The sequence below is a fragment of the Lepidochelys kempii genome, chromosome 12, assembly GCF_965140265.1.
Source record: "Lepidochelys kempii isolate rLepKem1 chromosome 12, rLepKem1.hap2, whole genome shotgun sequence".
NCBI classification, from domain to species: Eukaryota; Metazoa; Chordata; order Testudines; family Cheloniidae; genus Lepidochelys; species Lepidochelys kempii.
Window position 1 is genome coordinate 13,629,723 of NC_133267.1, and position 18,521 is coordinate 13,648,243.

An 18,521-nucleotide genomic window follows, 5' to 3' on the forward strand; every position below is an offset into this window, starting at 1 on the left:
CTGGGCTGGGCTCTAGGGAAAGGGGGGTGCAGGTATCTGGAGTGGGCACCCCATGGCTGGGCTCTGGGGGAAGGGGGCAGAGACACAGGAACTGGGTTGTCATAGGGTTTCTTTAACACTCTGCCTGGGGGAATTTCTTTGTGGCTGTAGTTAGACATACTTGCTTACAGGTATTTTGAAATTACCAAAATAATTGAAACTGGTGTGATTATAGAGTTATTTTGACAAATAAAATGTAGAATTTTTAACTTTTTGGTGCAGAATTCCCCCAGGAGTAGAAGGTATAAGCCTGTTTTGAGTTTGAAGCCAACAGATGAGTCTGCTTCAAATCAGAATCGATGGGACCCAAACTTAGAAGTCCATTTCTGAAACATATAAAGTAAATTCAACCTCTTCTGCCTTCAGAATAAATACAGCCCTCTTCCAAAGTCAGCGTGAATCTAAAAAAGTGCTTAAAACTAGATGTTTGCTGGAACGTTAGGCATCCACTGCTTATTTCCTCTCCACGAGGACAGCGATATTTAAAGTTAAACTGATAAACCAAGGGCTAAGTAACTGTTAGCTTTTTATGAAGGTAACTGCCATAGTGCTTCCATTGCATGTGCCATAACAAATAATGTTGGTCTTGTACCTCACCCTCCCTGCCTATAGAGGGACTGAGTCAAATGGAGTAATCTCAGGTTCTGTTACTAAAAGTGATCTTAGTACTCCTCAGTTTGTAGGGTCTTGGTCACACTTTCCTATTTTAACCAGGCACTCTTTCACCCTCCTCCCCCTGCTGTGGGAATGACCTCCCAAAAACTAGATGCCTGATCTGGCAGAGACATATTGGTAACTTGACTCAAGGGAACAGTTGTTGGTTGATCCTTGTGTACACATGTTTGCAAGATTGGGCTTTACACCCTTCATTCTCTATGCCAGGGATTATGAATTTTCCTATCTGTGTAGCCTCTGCTATAGCAGCAGCTGGAAGGTGTACTATGGATAAGGCCCTACCACATTCAGGGTCCAATTTTGGTCAATTTCACAGTCATAGGATTAAAAAATAACATATTTCATGGTTTCAGCTATTTAAATCTGAAATTTCAGAGTGTTGTAATTGTAGGTGTTCTGACCCAAAAAGGAGGTGTGTCATAAGGTTACTGGGTGGGCTTGCAGTACTACTACCCTTATTTTTGTGCTGCTGCTGCTGGTGGCATTGCCTTCAGAGCTGGGCAACTGGGGGGTAGCGGCTGCTGGCCAGGAGTTCAGCTCTGAAGACAGAACTGCTGCCAGCAGAAGCAAGGATGGCATGGCATGGTATTGCCACCCTTACTTCGGTGCTACTCCCTGTAGAAAGGGGCTGTCAATCAGCAACCACCATTCTTTACCTGCCCAGCTCTGATGGGAAACAGCATAGAATTAAGGGTGGTATGGCGTAGTATGGTATTACCACCCTTACTTCGGTGCTGCTGCTGGGAGGATGCCGCCTTCAGAGTTGAGTCCTCGGCCGGCAGCCGCTGCTCTCCGGCACTCAACTCTGAAGGCAGCAGTGCAGAAGTAAGGGTGGCAATACCGTGACCCACCCCCTAAAATAACCTTATGACCCTCCCCATCCACATGTGCCTCTTGGGTCAGGACCCCTAATTTGAGAAACACTTGTCTCCCCCTGTGAAATCTGTATAATATAGGGTAAAAGCACACACAAGACCAGATTTCACAATCTGTGAAATGTTTATCATGGCCATGAATTTGGTAGGGCCCTAACTATGGACAAGGCTTGCCTTTTTTACTACATCTCTCTCCCCCCATGTGTCTCAGCTACATTAATAAACTGAAACAATAAAAATGCTTTTGCCTCTAATCCAGGGGTGGGCAAATTATGGCCCGGGCACTACATCTGTTCCTCCAGACCTTTTAATCAGGCCCTCGAGCTCCCACTGGGAAGTGGTGTCTGGGGCTTTCCCTGCTCTAGTTCTCCAGCTGCGGAGTGGGGTAGGGGTCTTGCCCCACTCTTCACGGCTCCCAGAAGCAGTGGAATGTCCCTCCTCCTTCTCCTACAAGTAGGGGCAGCCAGAGGGCTCCGCATGCTGCCCAAGCACCGACCCCACAGCTCCCATTTGTCAGGAATTGTAGCCAATAGGAGCTGCAGGGTTGGCACCTGCAGACAGGGCTGCGTGCAGAGCTGCCTGGCTAAACCTCTGTGTAGGAGCGAGAGGGGGGACGTGCCACTGTTTCTGGGAGCTGCTTGAGGTAAGCACTGCTCAGAGCCTGTCCCTCCCTGACTCCATCCTGCACCCCTGCCCCAGCCCTGATCCTCAAAACCCCTCAGTCCCAGCCCAGAGACCCTCCTGCACCCCTAACCTCACCCCAGAGCCTGTATCCCCAGCGGGAGCCCTCCCACACCCCAACCCCCAATTTCCTGAACATTCATGGCCTGCCATACAATTTCCAGACCCAGATGGAAACTTTGCCCACCCCTGCTCTAATCTCTTGGACTCAATAACAATCCTTAACCCTTTCTGCCACATTTATACTGTGCTTCTGCTTAGAGGTGAAGAGGGTACAGCATAAATAAGGATGCAGAAGAGTACTGGATAAAGGCTATGAGTAAAAAACTTTCACGTAAGCCAAGTGACTCAGCCACTTTTTTGAAAATGGGATTTAAGTCACTTGACATTTTTGGAATCTCTTCCCCGAATGGCTATGTGGAGAAAGAGACATGCAGAAATTCCTCCTCCCTGACCCCCCTTTGAACATGTTCCTGTCTCCACTGTTTCCATGTCCAGTGCTGTTCTGAAAAGTGCAGCAGAGACGTCTTCCCCTTCCTTCCTGGGCTATGAGGTGGGGGGGGGGGGACTTCCTGACATGCACAAATTCAGTCAAGTCATTCTAGCGCAGCAGCTCCATGCCACAACTCTTGCCTGGGAAGCTAATGTGTAACTGTAGCTCAAGCTGACTGTGTTTGGCTTCCAGCTGTAGGAGTTGGGGGGAAAAGGGAGTATTTAATGGCTAGGTTACACACTGACAGTGAAACTAGAATAGTCTCCAATTCCCTGCTCTCATACTGACTTAATATAAAACATTAAACCATTGCCTTATACTATAAATTAGGGTAAGAATGGATTTCTAGTTCCCACTCACCCCCCCAAAATCCCTACTTACTGTCCAGGATTCCCTAAAACATGGATTTGCATCCTTCTCTATGTAGCAGGGATTGGGAGAGAAGTGCAAAGAACCCCCTTGATAGCTTAGAGAGTTGGGGAGTGAAATGAGTTTCTATGAGTTACAGAGCCTACTCCTGTCTGTGCTGCAAGGGCTCGCAGGCAGGTGTTCTCCATCAAAGGCAGCAGGCTCAGCCCTGGTGATTGCTTTTCTAAATGGGAAATCTGTGTCAGCTGGGCTTTTTCCAGTCCTCAGAACACAGCAGAAGGTGGCTAAGTTTTTGCCCACAGCCCTCATGAAGAGGTTACGTGTTTTGTACACTATCAACATAGGCTTAAGGAGTACCTGCCTTTGTGTCTTCTTTGGAAAAGACAAGATACAGCTACTTCGATCCCTCCAGGAAAGGGGGTAAGTAATTTTACTGATAATCAGTTTGTTAAAGAGGGAAGGGCTAGTGTTTTTGGTTAGAACAGAATTGTAACTCCATATTTTGCTCTATTTCAATTTTGAGTGTTCTCCCTGGCTAAAGATCAGGGGGAGGGAGGAAGGAAAAAGTTCCTAGGTAGCACAAAGTAAGAGCTTTCCTTCACATCTATCTTCTACTTCAACTTGTTTTAAAATTTTAAATGGAAAGATAGGCTGTGTAGATGCCATGACTGGATTAATGTCTGTAGAATAAAATATGTATCAGGGATGAAACTACTATCCTAACCAGCTTTTCTTGCTCAAAAGAGGCTTAGTCTATGTAGAAAGTGCAAGGTCTTTGGACTAGAGACTTACAAGGGATAAATTTTAGTTTGAACAAATGAAAAAGCTATCCTTTCTAGCTCAGTTTTAAACTATGAAACTCTGTCATTCCTGTCCAACTCCTCATGTGTTTCTCCTTTCTTTCTCTGTTTAATATATCAGATTACCACATGTTGCACCAGGTAGATATGACTTTAGGAAGGAGATAAGCCTATACTTATACCTAGCCTAGGATCATAATGAACAGCAAAACTAATGTCTCAGCCCAGTTCTAATAGTGGATGAAATGAGTATGCTGAGCCTTACATTTACTAGTTTGGGATAAGCTATTGAGCAGTGTTGTAAACAATCAGAGTAGCAACGATCTTTGTGTTAAACACTTAATGTGCATTGAAAATATTTCTGGAAACATTCCCAATATGTGTGTGGTGTGCATGAGTAACTACCTGTCTTTAAGCTTAAAACCTCTAAGTGTAGTATCTCTTCTGTTCACTCTACCTCTTCCAGAACTAGGGAAGTTGTGGGGGGAGGACCATTGTGATTTCTAGTCTGTTGCCTTAGCCACAAAAATATGGTTCCTAGAGCATGAGAATGGCCCAACTGGGTCAGATCAATGGTCTGTCTACCCCAGTATCCTGTCTTCTGATGCTTCAGAGGGAATGAAGAGAACAGGGCAATTATCAAGTGATCCAGCCTTGTCCACTCCCAGCTTCTGGCAGTTGGAGGTTTAGGGATACCCAGAGCAGGGGTTGTGTCCTTGACTACCCTAGGAAACAGAGGGTTATTAATAAGGCTACCTTTTAGTCATGGGTATTTTTAGTCATGGGTATTTTTAGTAAAAGTCACTGGCAGTAAACAAAAATTCACGGCCTGTGACTTGTCCATGACTTTTACTACATATCCTTGACTAAATCTTGGGGGGGGGAGTGCTATGAGGGTACGTGGGGGGGGGGGGGGGGGGGAGGAGGAAGAGACAGTTCCTCCAAGAAAGAATTGCTCAGGTGTGGAAATCTCCCCCATATCTTCTGCAGTGAAGATTAATGCAAAACATTAATTTAGCTTCTCTGCTATGGCCTTGTCTTCCTTGAGTGCTCCTTCAGCATCTTGATCATCCAGTGGCTCCACTGATTGTATGGCAGGTTTCCTGCTTCATTTTAAAGTTTGCTGTTTTTGTGTCTTTTGCTCATTGCTCTTCAGATCCTTTTTTTTTTTTTTTTTTGGCATGCCTAGCTCAGCCTCCATTTTCTTAAAGAAAGAAGTCTGCCTAACGCATTAAGGAAATATTTCCTGATGAGTAAAACTTTGCATTTGCTTAGTTTCATTCCATACTCCTTGGTATCCTGACTCTCAAACACTTTGCCAGCGTGATTAATGGAAGGTCTATTGCGTGTATGTCTAAATTTAGTGCTTTTCATCTTTTCTTATGTCATTAAGACACAGCTGATCAATTGCCTGCTGCTAGGGGAATCCCCAGAATTGTGTGCAATGTTCTTTAAGTGTAGCTTCAACAGTGCAGTGTTGCACTTGTAAAGATTTAAAGATGTAATTCTGGCTCTCATTTTCTTTTATATTGAATTACACAGTCACCCTTTGTCCCTTAACATGGTTTGGTCTTTCTTTTCTATTCCATTTGGCACTGCCCTGGAATATCAGCCTGCACTGTTAGCCAGCTGGTAAATGCAGGGGATAAATCTCAATATTGATACCAAAAATGGTTAATACAATTATAACTTATTCTTTGTAATAATGGGTCACTACAAACTTGCTAATGCCTTTACTAAATTTTAAAAGATAACTACAATTATGTTTAGAGCCATGATGCTTGGAGAATATGACAATACTTATTATTTTGGTGACTTGTTTTATTAATTGACATATCAAGCTAATAAAGATATTCCGGGAGGTTTCTGTCAACTAGTGACAAGCCAAGTGTCAGGGAAGATAACACCTCTTTAGCTGTAAAAATATGTTTATTACACCCAAGTGTCTTACACAGACCCTAAAATTCAGCTTTTAATTGTTAGTTATAAATGACAGGCTCTCAAGGCAAACAGACAACAAATTTCCTCTCAAAGAACAGGACATGTCTCTTGTCTAAAGTTGGTGTAGATATCTTAGCTCAAAATATGAACTTCCAATATTTTTGTGTGTTAGAAATTCCTGACTTTAGAAACATGCAGTGCTGCAAGAAGAGGGTGATACATGGAAAGTTGTAAAATTGAGCTTTCCTTTATCCTCTTCCTTCCCCCCCCCCCCCCCCCCGCAAGGAAAAACCTCTAGTTAAACCTCTGCAGAATTCTTGCTGAAAGTAACTAACTTGTTTTGTAAGCACTCTGTAAGCCTTCAAACTTCTAGAAAACCTTGATTGGCAAATGTTTTACGGAAGACATTGGTTACGCCTAACAAACTCCTACTTCTCTCAGTAATGCAAACCTTATAATCTTTTTAGATGCTTAAAGATGACAAGCCTCTTAAAATGTAAATTTACAAAACATTTGCAAATATACATGTTATTTAAATGCAACCATTTGATATAATTTCATAATATTGTGAATAGATGCATAAATATATTAATGTAATTTGAGATAAGACTAGTTATTAGTACAAATAGCCAATATTCATATTAATTGGGGAACAAATTTGTAATCTAGTGATACTTTAAGCAATTTCTTCACCCAACTCAGAGTTCTCTCCAAAGATTCAAGAAACAAGGACAGTGACTTCCTTAATGACTAGTCAAGTTTAAAGACTCTGAGTTGTCTTAAAGTTCTGTTTTGAGAATCTGACTTGAGAATGATGTGGACTTAATTGAAGCAGAATTTCAACTCCTCTTAAACTCTGATGGAACTGAAGAAATATCTTAAAATGATATCTTAAAATTAAAATATCAAAATTTCTAAAGGTATTCTCAGAATTTTCAACCACAAGAAACAAAAGCAATAAGGAGAATACTGCATATATATTAAACAGATGACATAATCATGAGTGATCTTACTAAGTCCAACCCACAAAGGCATTGAGCTGATGAGAGCAGTTAACTTTAGCCACACCCCTGAGAAGAGTTGTGCTGGCCTCCTTTCATGAAATTTTAGGAAAGAGACGGCTATAGGGTCTCTGAATTGAGAGAGCCAGCAGCTCCTGCTGGTCTGATATCCCTCAACTGCATACAACAGCCTCTCGCCTCTTTTCAGCTGTTCTACAAGCAAGACAGCTAAGGAAAAATAGCCACACAGCAACTTTAAGAAGCATCGACCTTAGACTTCAACAAGAATTGGTAAGATGGAAGTTAGCCAAAGCACTGACAAAGAATTAACATTTCAATATTCCATTAAAATCATTACAAGAAAAGTTTATTGTAGCTTGCGATATTAATCTATCACCAAATTCTTTAGCCCATTTATTCTTGGTGGGAAGATGGAGGCTAACCAGGGGTAAGCAGAGAAATTTTGGGTTTGAATGCTGATTTAAGATTCTTTTAATTTTTAGTTAGTTTGCCTGTTACAAGAAAGCTACTTGACTATCTTGTTTAAGTTAATAACTTAACCCTGTGAAATCAATTTAAGTATTTAAGATTACTCACCTTTATTTATAAACTGTCTAGGTTATCCAGAATAAACCAAACAGGACTCCTGTGCCCTTAAATTAAATTATTTCCCCCATTTATAGACTGTTATTTGAGAGACACTAAGATGGTACTCACTACTAATTTTGGTCGTCTTGTACCAAGAGAAGACCACCCCTGCCCCAGCAAGCCATACAGAAAGGATTGTAACTGAAGTGACTATTATGTTGTATTTTTAATCTTAAAATAAAATAGTTATACTTAATTGATTATTTTGCATACCTTTTAATTGGTGTGGTAATGAACTCCATGTGACTAAAATGGTGGCTGTCAATCCCTGAATTGGCATGCAAAGAGATTTGGCTCTTACCATATCTTGTTTCTCTAGAGTATACGTTTTCAGTAATTTTGGAATAACATTATTTGGCATTCGACACTTTCAGTCCTACATAGGTTATGACAACCTCTTTTTGCCAGTTCTCAGTGGTGTTTGTGACAACTCCCAAATTAAGAGGTGCTTTGCAAGCTTTACATTGCAATCATATTAGGGTTTGTCCAATTTTGGGCTTCTGAACTTTGACTAGTGGCCAAAGTCTATATCCTCTTCTTTAAAGTAGAAATGAAGTAATTGGTGTGGATTCTAGTGATCCTGTACTAAAAGCTTTAAACTGAACAGGGCCAAATGCAATTTTATTGAGACCTGCTCAGAAAAGAGTTGGTGTGTTTGTGGTTTTTTTTGGGGAGGGGAGGGGAAGGGAAGGGAGCTGTGATGTGTTAGTGTCTTAATTTACTGGCCCAAGGTATAGCTTATCCAGGTCTTGAGAACAGTGCCTCATTCTTTACTGGTGTTTGCAGTTTCATTCAAGTCTGTAAGTCCACCAATGTCAGAAAGGGAGTTTTTCACGACTTAGAATTGTGTGTGGAGGTAAAAATGGATCTGAAACGCTCTTGAACAAACACACAGTGTTGTACAGGTTTCCTGGGGAGATTGGACCATTTCATTAAATTGGAAATGGAACGTACAGACTCCAAATTTGTGGCTTCTAAACAATTGCAAGGCTTATCAGTCACATAGGCAAGGTAAATCTCTCCAGCCCAATAGGTAGAGGACTTACACCTGTTACTCCATGAGCAGTTTCAAGCCCCAACCCCCTGTGAGGTTGGAAGGGGTGGTGAGTGCCAAATAACTTTCTACAGACTATACATTTTTAGTAATATTGGGGATAAATAAGAAATGGTACCAGTTTAGGGTACCCCCCGCCCATTAGTCACATGGGGTTCTTGGTATGCCTTAGGGAACACCAGGATTAGAAACAAGCAGAATAATCATGAATATTCTTAATAAATGAATTCTTTGCATTAGTCTTCACAGCTGAGGGAGATCCCCAGATTTGTCACATAAAAAGAATGGCTCAGGTTTGGGAAACTGTTCCAGATTAAGGTGTCAGTAGAGGAGGTTTTAGAACAAATTGATAAATTAAATAGTAATAAGTCACCAGGAACAGATGGTATTCACCCAAGAGTTTTGAAGGAACTCAAATGTGAAATTGCAGAACTACTAGCTGGTTATGTAACCTATCATTTAAATCAGCTTCTGTACTAGATGACTGGAGGATAACTTAATGTGATGCCAATTTTTAAAAAAGGCTCCAGAGGGTGATCCCAGCAATTACAGGCTGGTAAGTCTGACTTCAGTACTGTGTAAATTGGTTGAAACTACAGTGCAGAACAGAATTATGAACATAATTTGTTAGAAAAACCATGTTGACTCTTCCCTAAAGGGAAATCATGCCTCCCCAATCTACTAGAATTCTTTGAGGTAATCAACAAGCATGTGGACAAGGCTGATACGGTGGATATAGTGTACTTAGATTTTCAGAAAGCCTAAAGCAAAGTAAGCTGTTATGGGAGAAGAGGGAAAGTCCTCTCATGGATTGGTAACTGGTTAAAAGATAGGAAACAAAGGGTAGAATAAATGGTCATTTACCTCTCTCCATTCTGAAAACTAGCATTGTCCCTCAGGGGCCTGTACTGGGACCAGGGGTAAACAATGAGGTGGCAAAATTAGCAGATACAAAATTACTCAATAGTTAAGTCTAAAGCAGACTGGGAAGAGCTACAAAAGGATCTCATGTGACTGAGCAACAAAATTTTAGATGAAATTCAATGTTGATAAGTGTAATGCACATGGGAAAATATTCCCAATTATACATAAAAATGATGGGGTGTAAATTAGCTGTTACCCCTCAACAAAGAGATCTTGGAGTCATTGTGGACAGTTCTCTGAAAACATCCACTCAAAAAAGTTAATGTTGGGAATCATTAGGAAAGGGATAGATAAGACAGAAAATATCAAAAGCCTCTATATAAATTGATTGTACACCCACCTCTTGAATACTGTGTGTAGATCTGGTCGCCCCATCTCAAAAAAGATATATTGGAATTGGAAAAGGTTCAGAAAAGGGCAACAAAAATGATTAGGGGTATGGAATAGCTTCCATATGAGGAGAGATTAATAAGATTAGGACTTCTCGTCTTGGAAAAGAGATGATTAAGGGGGTGGGCAAACTTTTTGGCCTGAGGGCCACATCGAGATTCAAAAACTGTATGGAGGGTGGGGGTAGGGAAGGCTGTGCCTCATCAAACAGCCTGGCCCCCGCCCCTTCCTGCCTCCTCAGAATCTCCCACCCATACAACCCCCCCCGATCCTTGTCCCCTGCCCGCCTGCTCCTGGAACCCAGAACACTGGCAGCATGGTGAGCTGAGGCTGTGGGGGAGGGGCTGGGGGCTAGCCTCCCTGGCCATGATGGATCTGGCCTATGGGCCGTAGTTTGCCCACCTCTGTGATAGAGGTCTATAAAATTATGAGTGGTGTGGAGAAAGTAAATAAGGAAGTGTTGTTTACTCCTCCTCAACACAAGAACCAGGGGTCACCAAATGAAATTACTAGGCAGCAGGTTTAAAACAAGGAAGTATTTCTTCATGCAACAGAGTGGAACTCCTTGCCAGAGGATGTTGTGAAGGCCAACAGGGTTCAAAAAAGAACTAGATAAGTTCATGGAGGATAGTTCCATCAGTGGCTATTAGCCAGACTGGGACAGGGATGCAAAACCTTTCTCTGAAGTATCCCTAGACTTTGTTTGCCAGAAGCTAGGAATGGGCGACAGGGTAATCACTTGATGATTACTTGTTCTGTTCATTCCCTCTGAAGCACCTGGTATTGGCTACTGTCAGAAGACAGGATACTGAGCTGGATGGACCATTGGTCTGACCCAGTATGGCTGTACTTAGGTTTTTAAATTGAAGAGAGAAACAGACTAAAAACACAAGCAATAAAACAATGGTTACAATCTCTTCTGCATGTCCCTCTGTGGAGAGTTTTCAATAAAGATTATATCTTAAGAGGGATATGTTGTGGTGGAAAACGCTTCTTTAGGTGAACTAAAACCTAATGAGGATATTCCCCAAACCAGCTGTGGGCCCTGTCTCAATGTATCCTACATAGATATCTCAACTGGCTAATATAGATGGGGAAAGGAATTTAATTTGAGTTGGTGACTCCTATTTGGTTTTGCTTGGATATCTTAGGAAGTTTATAAGTGAGCAAAGGTTAGTGATCTTAACTAAGAAGGCCTGGGAAACCAGAGACTCATCTAAATAGATTACTTAAAAGAAGTGGAAGAGTTCAGACATAATGAATAGTCTGAATCTTTCATTTAAACTATATCCCAAATTTCTGTTCACCCAGGTTAGCTGATGTACTACCCTATCTGGTGTTTAATGGGAGAGGCACCTTAAATGATGGCATTTCAATATTTTTCTTGAAATGTTTTTAATCCTTTGGCAGTGCTTGTGTGAACGCCAGCTCACCAGTGGTACCGAGGTCTCGGTGATGTCATGTTGCAGCAGTAGTGCTTGGCTAAAAAGTTTCTGCTTCTTGCTGCTGTTCGCTCACTTGTAAAGGTGTTGAGATGAAATAACTGTCTGAACCAAGACTGTGTGCAAGAGAGTCTAAGTGTAAAGCTGTGTCTTAGTTCAGATGAATTTATGATAGTTTCCATAGTCTCACTGAAGGTGGAAGACGCACCTCTTCTAGAGATTTAGCAGCTATTTGAATTAATCCATCAGCTGCTGTCACCTCACATGCTAGCATCTTCTGCTCCTGAATATGCAGCAAGGTCATAATTATATTGCTTTTGTCTTTGTGGTAGGGAAATTCTCAGAGCCTTTTAAAAGATAATTTAACTTTTTGTTTGTTCAGTTCATTTTCTGAGATCCCTTTAGTTCCCTCTGGATTCCTCAAACTTCCAACCCCTATGAAATCCTAACTCCTTCCTGTGTCTACTTTTAAATTATTATTAGTCATGTAAACATAAATGCTTATCAAATAAGGCATGGTCTTGCCATTTCTTAAGAATCCTTAGTTTGTTCTGGTCTTTTTGAGTTTGGTAAAGAGTGGCTGAAGCATTGCCGGATAGATAACTAATCCTGCCCATTAACAGCTTATCAGTTATATCATATGACTTAGTGTATTTTTACATAAAACATCTTACCCTTCACCAAATAAGGTATAGTGCAGCTATTCTAGGAAGGGCTTGCATTTAGATACAATGTGTAAATAAGCTTCCTTTCATATGTTTATCTTAAGCACTGGAGGGACACACAGGCTTTCAACCATTGAAGAGGAAACATGAGTTGGAAAACATTTTACAAAAGATATGGGTTACTTCTAACCCTTAATGTTCTCAAAGTTTGAAGTGTCTATGAGCAAAATCAGTTTAAATAAGGATATTTCTAGACTTCCTTGTGGGGGGGGGTTACAACTGAAGATTTTTCTCTTTTACAAAGAGGCCCACTTTCATGGCTTAGGATGCTTTATCAGAGCTATAAACCAATAAAGAATATCCTCCCACCTTTATACAAGCAGGTCTCTTTCTAAAACAAATCCTAAGTTTATTTTCTTAAGATAAAGATCAGGTCTATACTACTCTGTCTTGTACAAGGAAGGTGCCCTGTTGGTTTGCCTTTTGACCTAATGGCTCCTAGATTTACAGTTTGTAATTAAAGGTTCCTGTCAAATATTCTATACAAGGCACAAATCATAGCAACACTTACTGATGTTTTTAAAGAAAATGTTATAAAGCTCTGCATTCCAAAGTCAATTTAAACACCTGTTGGAGGTAATAAATATAGTCTTGACAGATTTCCTTAAATAGTGCATTTCAATAAAAATAGCTTCTAGTATTGTGGTTGCTCTATTTCCCAAGCATCTGGTGTATGAAATTACTGAACTTTTCAGAGTAGCAGCCATGTTAGTCTCTAAGGTGCCACAAGTACTCCTTTTCTTTTTGTGAACTTTCAGAGATACTTGCAATTAAAGGTAAGATTGTATGCAACCTACCATACATTGCATCAGTTTTCAGGTCTAGTCCTTAAGCTGCAGTGGCTTTATTTCCCCTGTTGCATGATGCCTCTCCTGGGGTGCGGGAAGGACTCTGGCTCTCATTTGAACAGTCTCTTCCGTTACTCAGCATTCTACCATTGAATAGTATCAAAACACTATCACTACTGCAGGATCTGAGTAACAGTAGTGACTCTGAACAGAGCTGCTAGTTTTACTAGATTGCTAAGTAGCAGAGAGAGACAGCATTACACAGATTCACCTTTAAAATGTGAATCTGTAGGTTTCTTACTGGCCACAGCTAAGTAGACTTGTAAATTGTAGAGGTACAGTCAGGATTTCATCTGTACTAGCTGTAGCATTCTATGGCTGTCCAGCCAAAATAATATATTCATTATGGCTTGTCTCCGCTCAGAAAAAGCCACCAGTTGGGGCTTGGGTGACAGTTTCTCTTTCTTCATGCAGAGGCATAAACCAGTGATTCTTTGCCCACAGGAAATTACATCAGCTAACATTCAGTACTTGCGATGTTTATTGAAAAATACACTTCATACAAAGTAAGGTACAGTATTGTAATAAGAATCTGACAGTTCATAGATATTTTTACAGAAACACTCAAAACCACTGTTGAATCTTTGTTATGCATGTTAAAAAACAAGTTACTAGTTAACTTTTGTTTTATTTTAATTCAATTTAAAACTGAATTAAATCCTAATAGTTTTCCATTCTAATCATTATTGAAAACAAGGAATTTAACAAATCTTGAAAGTGATATATGCTGTATTAGTGGTCAACAATACTCTCCTGCCACACAAGTACATATTCTACAGCCCAGATCTGAGGCTGTGCTGTGCCAGCAGAGTGTCAATGAAATTTGTCTCACTTTTCACAGCTGACTTAGCACTGCCTGGGCAGGGGGGGGCGGATTAATTGTACCCTGCCTCACACATGTACATGGCCCCCATCACCTGGGGCCATTAAATAAAAAGCACAGGGAGGAACGCCCTATAGTTTAAGAACTGCTGCTTTAATGCTTCCTCAGTAATAGATGTACTTAGAAACATGTCAGCACGTTTCTAAGTACATTTTCCAGATTTATTATATGCATCAGTTTTCGGGAGAAAAAATGGCACCTTCATTGGACTAGACTTAATCAAAAGACATTTTAAAAAAAGCCAAATTGAATATAATGCACAAGGAAGATACGGCTACCATCAAAAAAATGATTCTGGATATTGAGTTTGAAAAAAAGCAAACTTCCCCTAGCAGTACTTGCATACACACAAAGAATTAGTTTTAGCTTAACATCATTTACTGACAGGGTATCTAGGGGATGTCATATAAATAGAAAGTTATCACTTTAATACAGAAAAACACATCTTAAGCCTCAGCCATTTGAAAAATATTTACATTCAAAAAGTGCCATTGCAAATATACAGCAAAACTAACTTGTTTTTTAAAATTTATGCTTCACAGCCCTATCAAAAGTGCCTCCCCTTGAACTTGAGTTCACTTTAAAACATTGCACAGCTAAAAAATGCATTAACAGAATTGCCTACACAGCAAAGTGCCCATACATTAAAACAAAACAACCTGATCCTGAAGAGAATCTGTTTAGGTAATTTCATAAGGTATTCTTTCCCTACCTCAAAAAATTTTTTCCCAGTCTGCTCTGAAGTCCAAACTGGGCTGTCAGCATTCCTCACTGTAGCATTAGAGATCATGGGTCATCCCTACCACAGAAACAAAGCTTACACATGAGTAATTTGAATATCTTGGATCTGACCAGTAATAATGACTTGCTAGTTACAGCAAAAAGAATAGTAAAGCACCAAGTAAAACAGTGTATGCAGTTGGGGGCTAAACCCTGTACACAAAATTCCTATCACAAGCTAGGAAACTATATTGAGTACATTGTCTCAGCAATAAATATCAAAATAGTTTAGAAAGCAATTTAATTAAAAACTTATATGCTGTGCTTTACTATGAGGACACATGCAAGTCATGCCTGGGGTTAGCCTCAGAGGTGGAAGTATGACTTTAGCGATGTGCTTGACCACAATAGGACAAAGTGTGCAGCATCAGTCTCCACTCCCCTTTATGGGAGAGTTCAAAGACTCAATGCAGTCTAAAAGGAGATTTCTGTTTGAAGGTCAAATACTACCATTTTCAGCTTGGAAGATGCTCAGCATTCACCTCCTCAAAACAGAATGGCCAGGGACAGATGAAGGAGGAGTATCTGCTCTGGAACACAAACAATTGACTAAACTCAGTGAGAACCTCTATCATTTGCTACGTCTTGTAATCTTCTTAGTAGAGCGGTGTGATTCTCCTGACAGATCCGTTTGGCTGGTGATTCAGTACCATCTTCCAAGAGAATGCCTCTTTTCTTTGTGGGGGTCTCTCCAGTTCTAATCATGCTGTTAATCTCGCTCAGCCTCTGAAACATAATCATAGCAAGAATATATTAAATATATTCACAGGATGATTCTAAAGCAAAACCCGTCTCTTTTCCAACCTTGCATATGGGGAGAATGTCATTCACTGACAGACTGAGTAGCCTTGACAAGGATTCCATATTGGTTTGTTACTCTCATGTGCACCAAAGCATGACCATATATAAACTTTGAAGGAAGCCGTGAGTTTCAAATCTACACCATTGGAGGGTATCAGTCTATCATGAGCATTAATTTAGGTCTATTTATTCCAGCATTATCTTCTCCCTTCATTGTAACCGCTATTCCTGCTATGTCCCCTTCCACTACTGTAACTAGCCTGTATCATTATTGGCATGTCAAACACTACATCATTTTCTCCCCTTTATCATTGCTTTTCTGTTACTATGGAACTTGTTGGAGTGAAATGTCTAAGGAGAATGTTCTCTCTAGTCTGGGTCACTGTCTTGCTAGGGTTTTCAGTTACTCCGTGTGAAATCTATGAATAAAAATACACTATCATATTTCATGTGCATCAGCTCCCTATTCTCAGTCATTATTTTCTCTTTGGATAGTGCGCTGTAGAGTTACACCCTAGCTTGCCATATACCAAGTCCCATTTTCAAAAGTGACTTAGTCATTTAAGTGTAACAGAAAAGGCAGTTTAAAGCACTCTAATAACTGCATGTGCAACTTTGCAGGCGCAATATTTATTTATAGGCAAAAACAACAGCACCTGAGAGCTAGCTATGTGAATGCACCCGCAAATCTCACATCTCTCTACATTTTTTTTTTTTAACTTGCAAAAAGGGATGCTACATTAAGGGCTCTAAAAATAATACAACTCTCTCCCTCCTCCCCCCCACAATTTTTGGAATATTAATCGTTTACTCTTACCTTAGAGGGGCTGCTGCTGAAGTAGTAGAATATTTTCTCTCGCGGAGAAAGTGTAGACTCATTTTTGTGTGGTGAGATGTAGACTGAGTGATTCTGAGACAGCTGAATTCTGCGGGGAGAGCCAATTCTTACAAATGGATAAGGAGATAGTGGAGGAGCATCAGTCTGTTAAGGTAAAAGAACAAATCAATCACTACCACTTTTTCAACAGAGAGACTAGTGTAGGCATAAGGTCCTTGACTTTTTTTTTTAAATGCAAATGGATGATCCAATTTACTCTATCCCGAAACATGGTAACAGATACTGTAATCTTTATAAAGCACAACGCTACTCTTCTTCATCAGAATTCAGAGATGCATACTTCACTGAAGGGGGAGGGCACTTTCTTCCTCTTGAATACTAAAAATATAGTTTGGTATGGCACCAAGGATCTCAAAATACTTTTATGAACAATTAAAGCCCCCCCATCCTGGAAGATAGGGTAAGTACAAATGCTTATTCTCTCCTGCTACCCTTTCTTTTTTTAAAGTGAAAAAAACACCTCTCTCATGGTTGCTGATTGCAACGCAGGTGAGGTGGCAAGAGCACTTTTACTATGTGTAAGAACACCACACCAACAGCAGTTGGTCCAATAAAAGATGTTACCTCACCCACCTTATTGCTCTAGTTTTTATTTACTAATGAAGGTAATTAAGATCACTTACAGCATTGGCGGAAGAGTACTTCAGGGCAAATTCTTTCATGTGTTCAATATAGATGTTGTTATAGAACCGAATAAGGTCCCCTCGCTCCTCCTCTTCAATATCACTGTTTGTGCCTGTCAGTCGTGTGGGAGTCGGGGGTGCACTATTTGGCTGTGGTACTGGCAGGGTGCTGTTAGATCTCATAACAGGACTAGAGTCTCTGCTAGCTGGAAAGGGAAGAGTAACATTACAACCCTTTTATCTGGCCATTACTATTAAATGCATTTCAGAGTCACTTCAGCACCAGTTGGTGCTCTTATTAAAAAACAAAACAAAACACACATTAAAATTGTTTAAGCTCTACGGTTGGCTGCATGTTCATCCTGTGGGAAAATACTGCACACAAAGGGACAGAATTAAGGTTGGGTGGGCAACTATTAAATCTGGTATTTTCTAACGGTGAGTGCTTGATACTGCAACCTAAATGTTCTTTTAACTTGGAAATTACCTTTTTTAAAAGAAAAGTTTAAAAAAAATGTGCAAGCGTCTCAAGCCCCACCTTCCCACAACTACTTCATAAACAAGGTTTGATCACTGAAGCTCCAGGGCAGACATTAGCTAGAAGCAGCAGAAAAGGGGAGGGAGAAAGAGAAGGAATGGACCACTGAGTCCTGGGGTGGCTGGTGGGCCATATACCCACGCTTGTTCTTACCTCCGCTCTCTTCCACTCCCTTGTTGATGAAATTTTGAAGCATGAACTACTCAAAAGTCACAAGCAGCCTTAAAGATGGACACGTTAGGCACCCTAAATCTAGGGATCACTACCAACATCCTCTATAGAGATGTTCATGGGGCGGTGCGATGGCGTTAAGTCCGAGCACGTAAGCATCAATTTCTTTGTGCTTTAGAAAAAGTTGTACCTGCACTCAGGGAATGGATGTTCAGATTAGGCCAAAGCAGGGGGCCCTGAGAGAGAAGTCCCTGACATGTGGATGGAGAATTTTTCCTCCTATCATGCTAATGTAAATGGGGTATTCCTATGTTCAAAGAGAAAGTGAAGGGTCATGGGGCGTGTGTGCAGTGAGAACACCTCCCAAGGGCAAATGGACTTTGAGTGAATGTTTTTTTCAGTTCTCTTAGAGATGGTGCTGGCCTGCCTCAATTCTTGCTAAGGCAATCTCGCAATTAAACTCTAGTTCTTCTCTAGACCTAGAAAAGAAAGAGGAGGCTGCTGCACTTAACCCCAACTACTTATAAAGGCAGCCTGAACACGAGTAACCACTTTTGATACTTGCTGGCATTCATTTTGTCTGGGGACAGTTTACTTTACAGGGGAGTCTTCTGCAGAACAGCACTAACTGGTGCATCAGACTAGTGGCTTATGGGTCTGCCAGCACACATCGCTTCAGACAAGAGTGGGGGTCGACTGCTATAAAAGCCCAAGCCAAAACTGAGGGAGACTGGCTGGGTTAGGGACAGCAAATATCAAAAAAAGCCTCTACTTGTTCGATAGAAATTCTCCTGAGTTGTAGTCATGGATGATGGGGGTTTAATTGATGTTATACTCAGCTGTAGAGACAAAACTGTAAAGGGCAGCTCCAGTATCAAGCAAATTTACTTGGAGTTAAATTCTGCAGCTGTCTTGTTACTGA

General features: G+C 40.8%; 1 protein-coding gene and 1 long non-coding RNA gene across 5 annotated transcripts in view; one reads left to right on the forward strand and one right to left on the reverse strand.

Annotated features, from left to right (window-relative positions):
- Positions 1–1,268: 1,268 nt before the first annotated feature.
- Positions 1,269–9,768, forward strand: LOC140896217 (uncharacterized). Its single transcript, XR_012154464.1, has 2 exons — positions 1,269–3,552; positions 7,083–9,768. It is a non-coding gene; the product is annotated as an uncharacterized lncRNA (long non-coding RNA).
- A 3,600-nt stretch (positions 9,769–13,368) lies between these two features.
- RBL2 (RB transcriptional corepressor like 2) overlaps positions 13,369–18,521 on the reverse strand; it is a 53,445-nt gene continuing 48,292 nt past the window's right edge. For all 4 annotated transcript variants that reach the window (XM_073307634.1, XM_073307632.1, XM_073307635.1 and 1 more), the window contains 3 exons: positions 16,891–17,096; positions 16,187–16,351; positions 13,369–15,294 (listed from right to left, as the gene is read on the reverse strand). In XM_073307634.1, the coding sequence (XP_073163735.1) occupies positions 15,124–15,294; positions 16,187–16,351; positions 16,891–17,096 (542 nt within the window). In that variant the 3' untranslated portion in view covers positions 13,369–15,123. The remainder of the gene's footprint in view (positions 15,295–16,186; positions 16,352–16,890; positions 17,097–18,521) is intronic.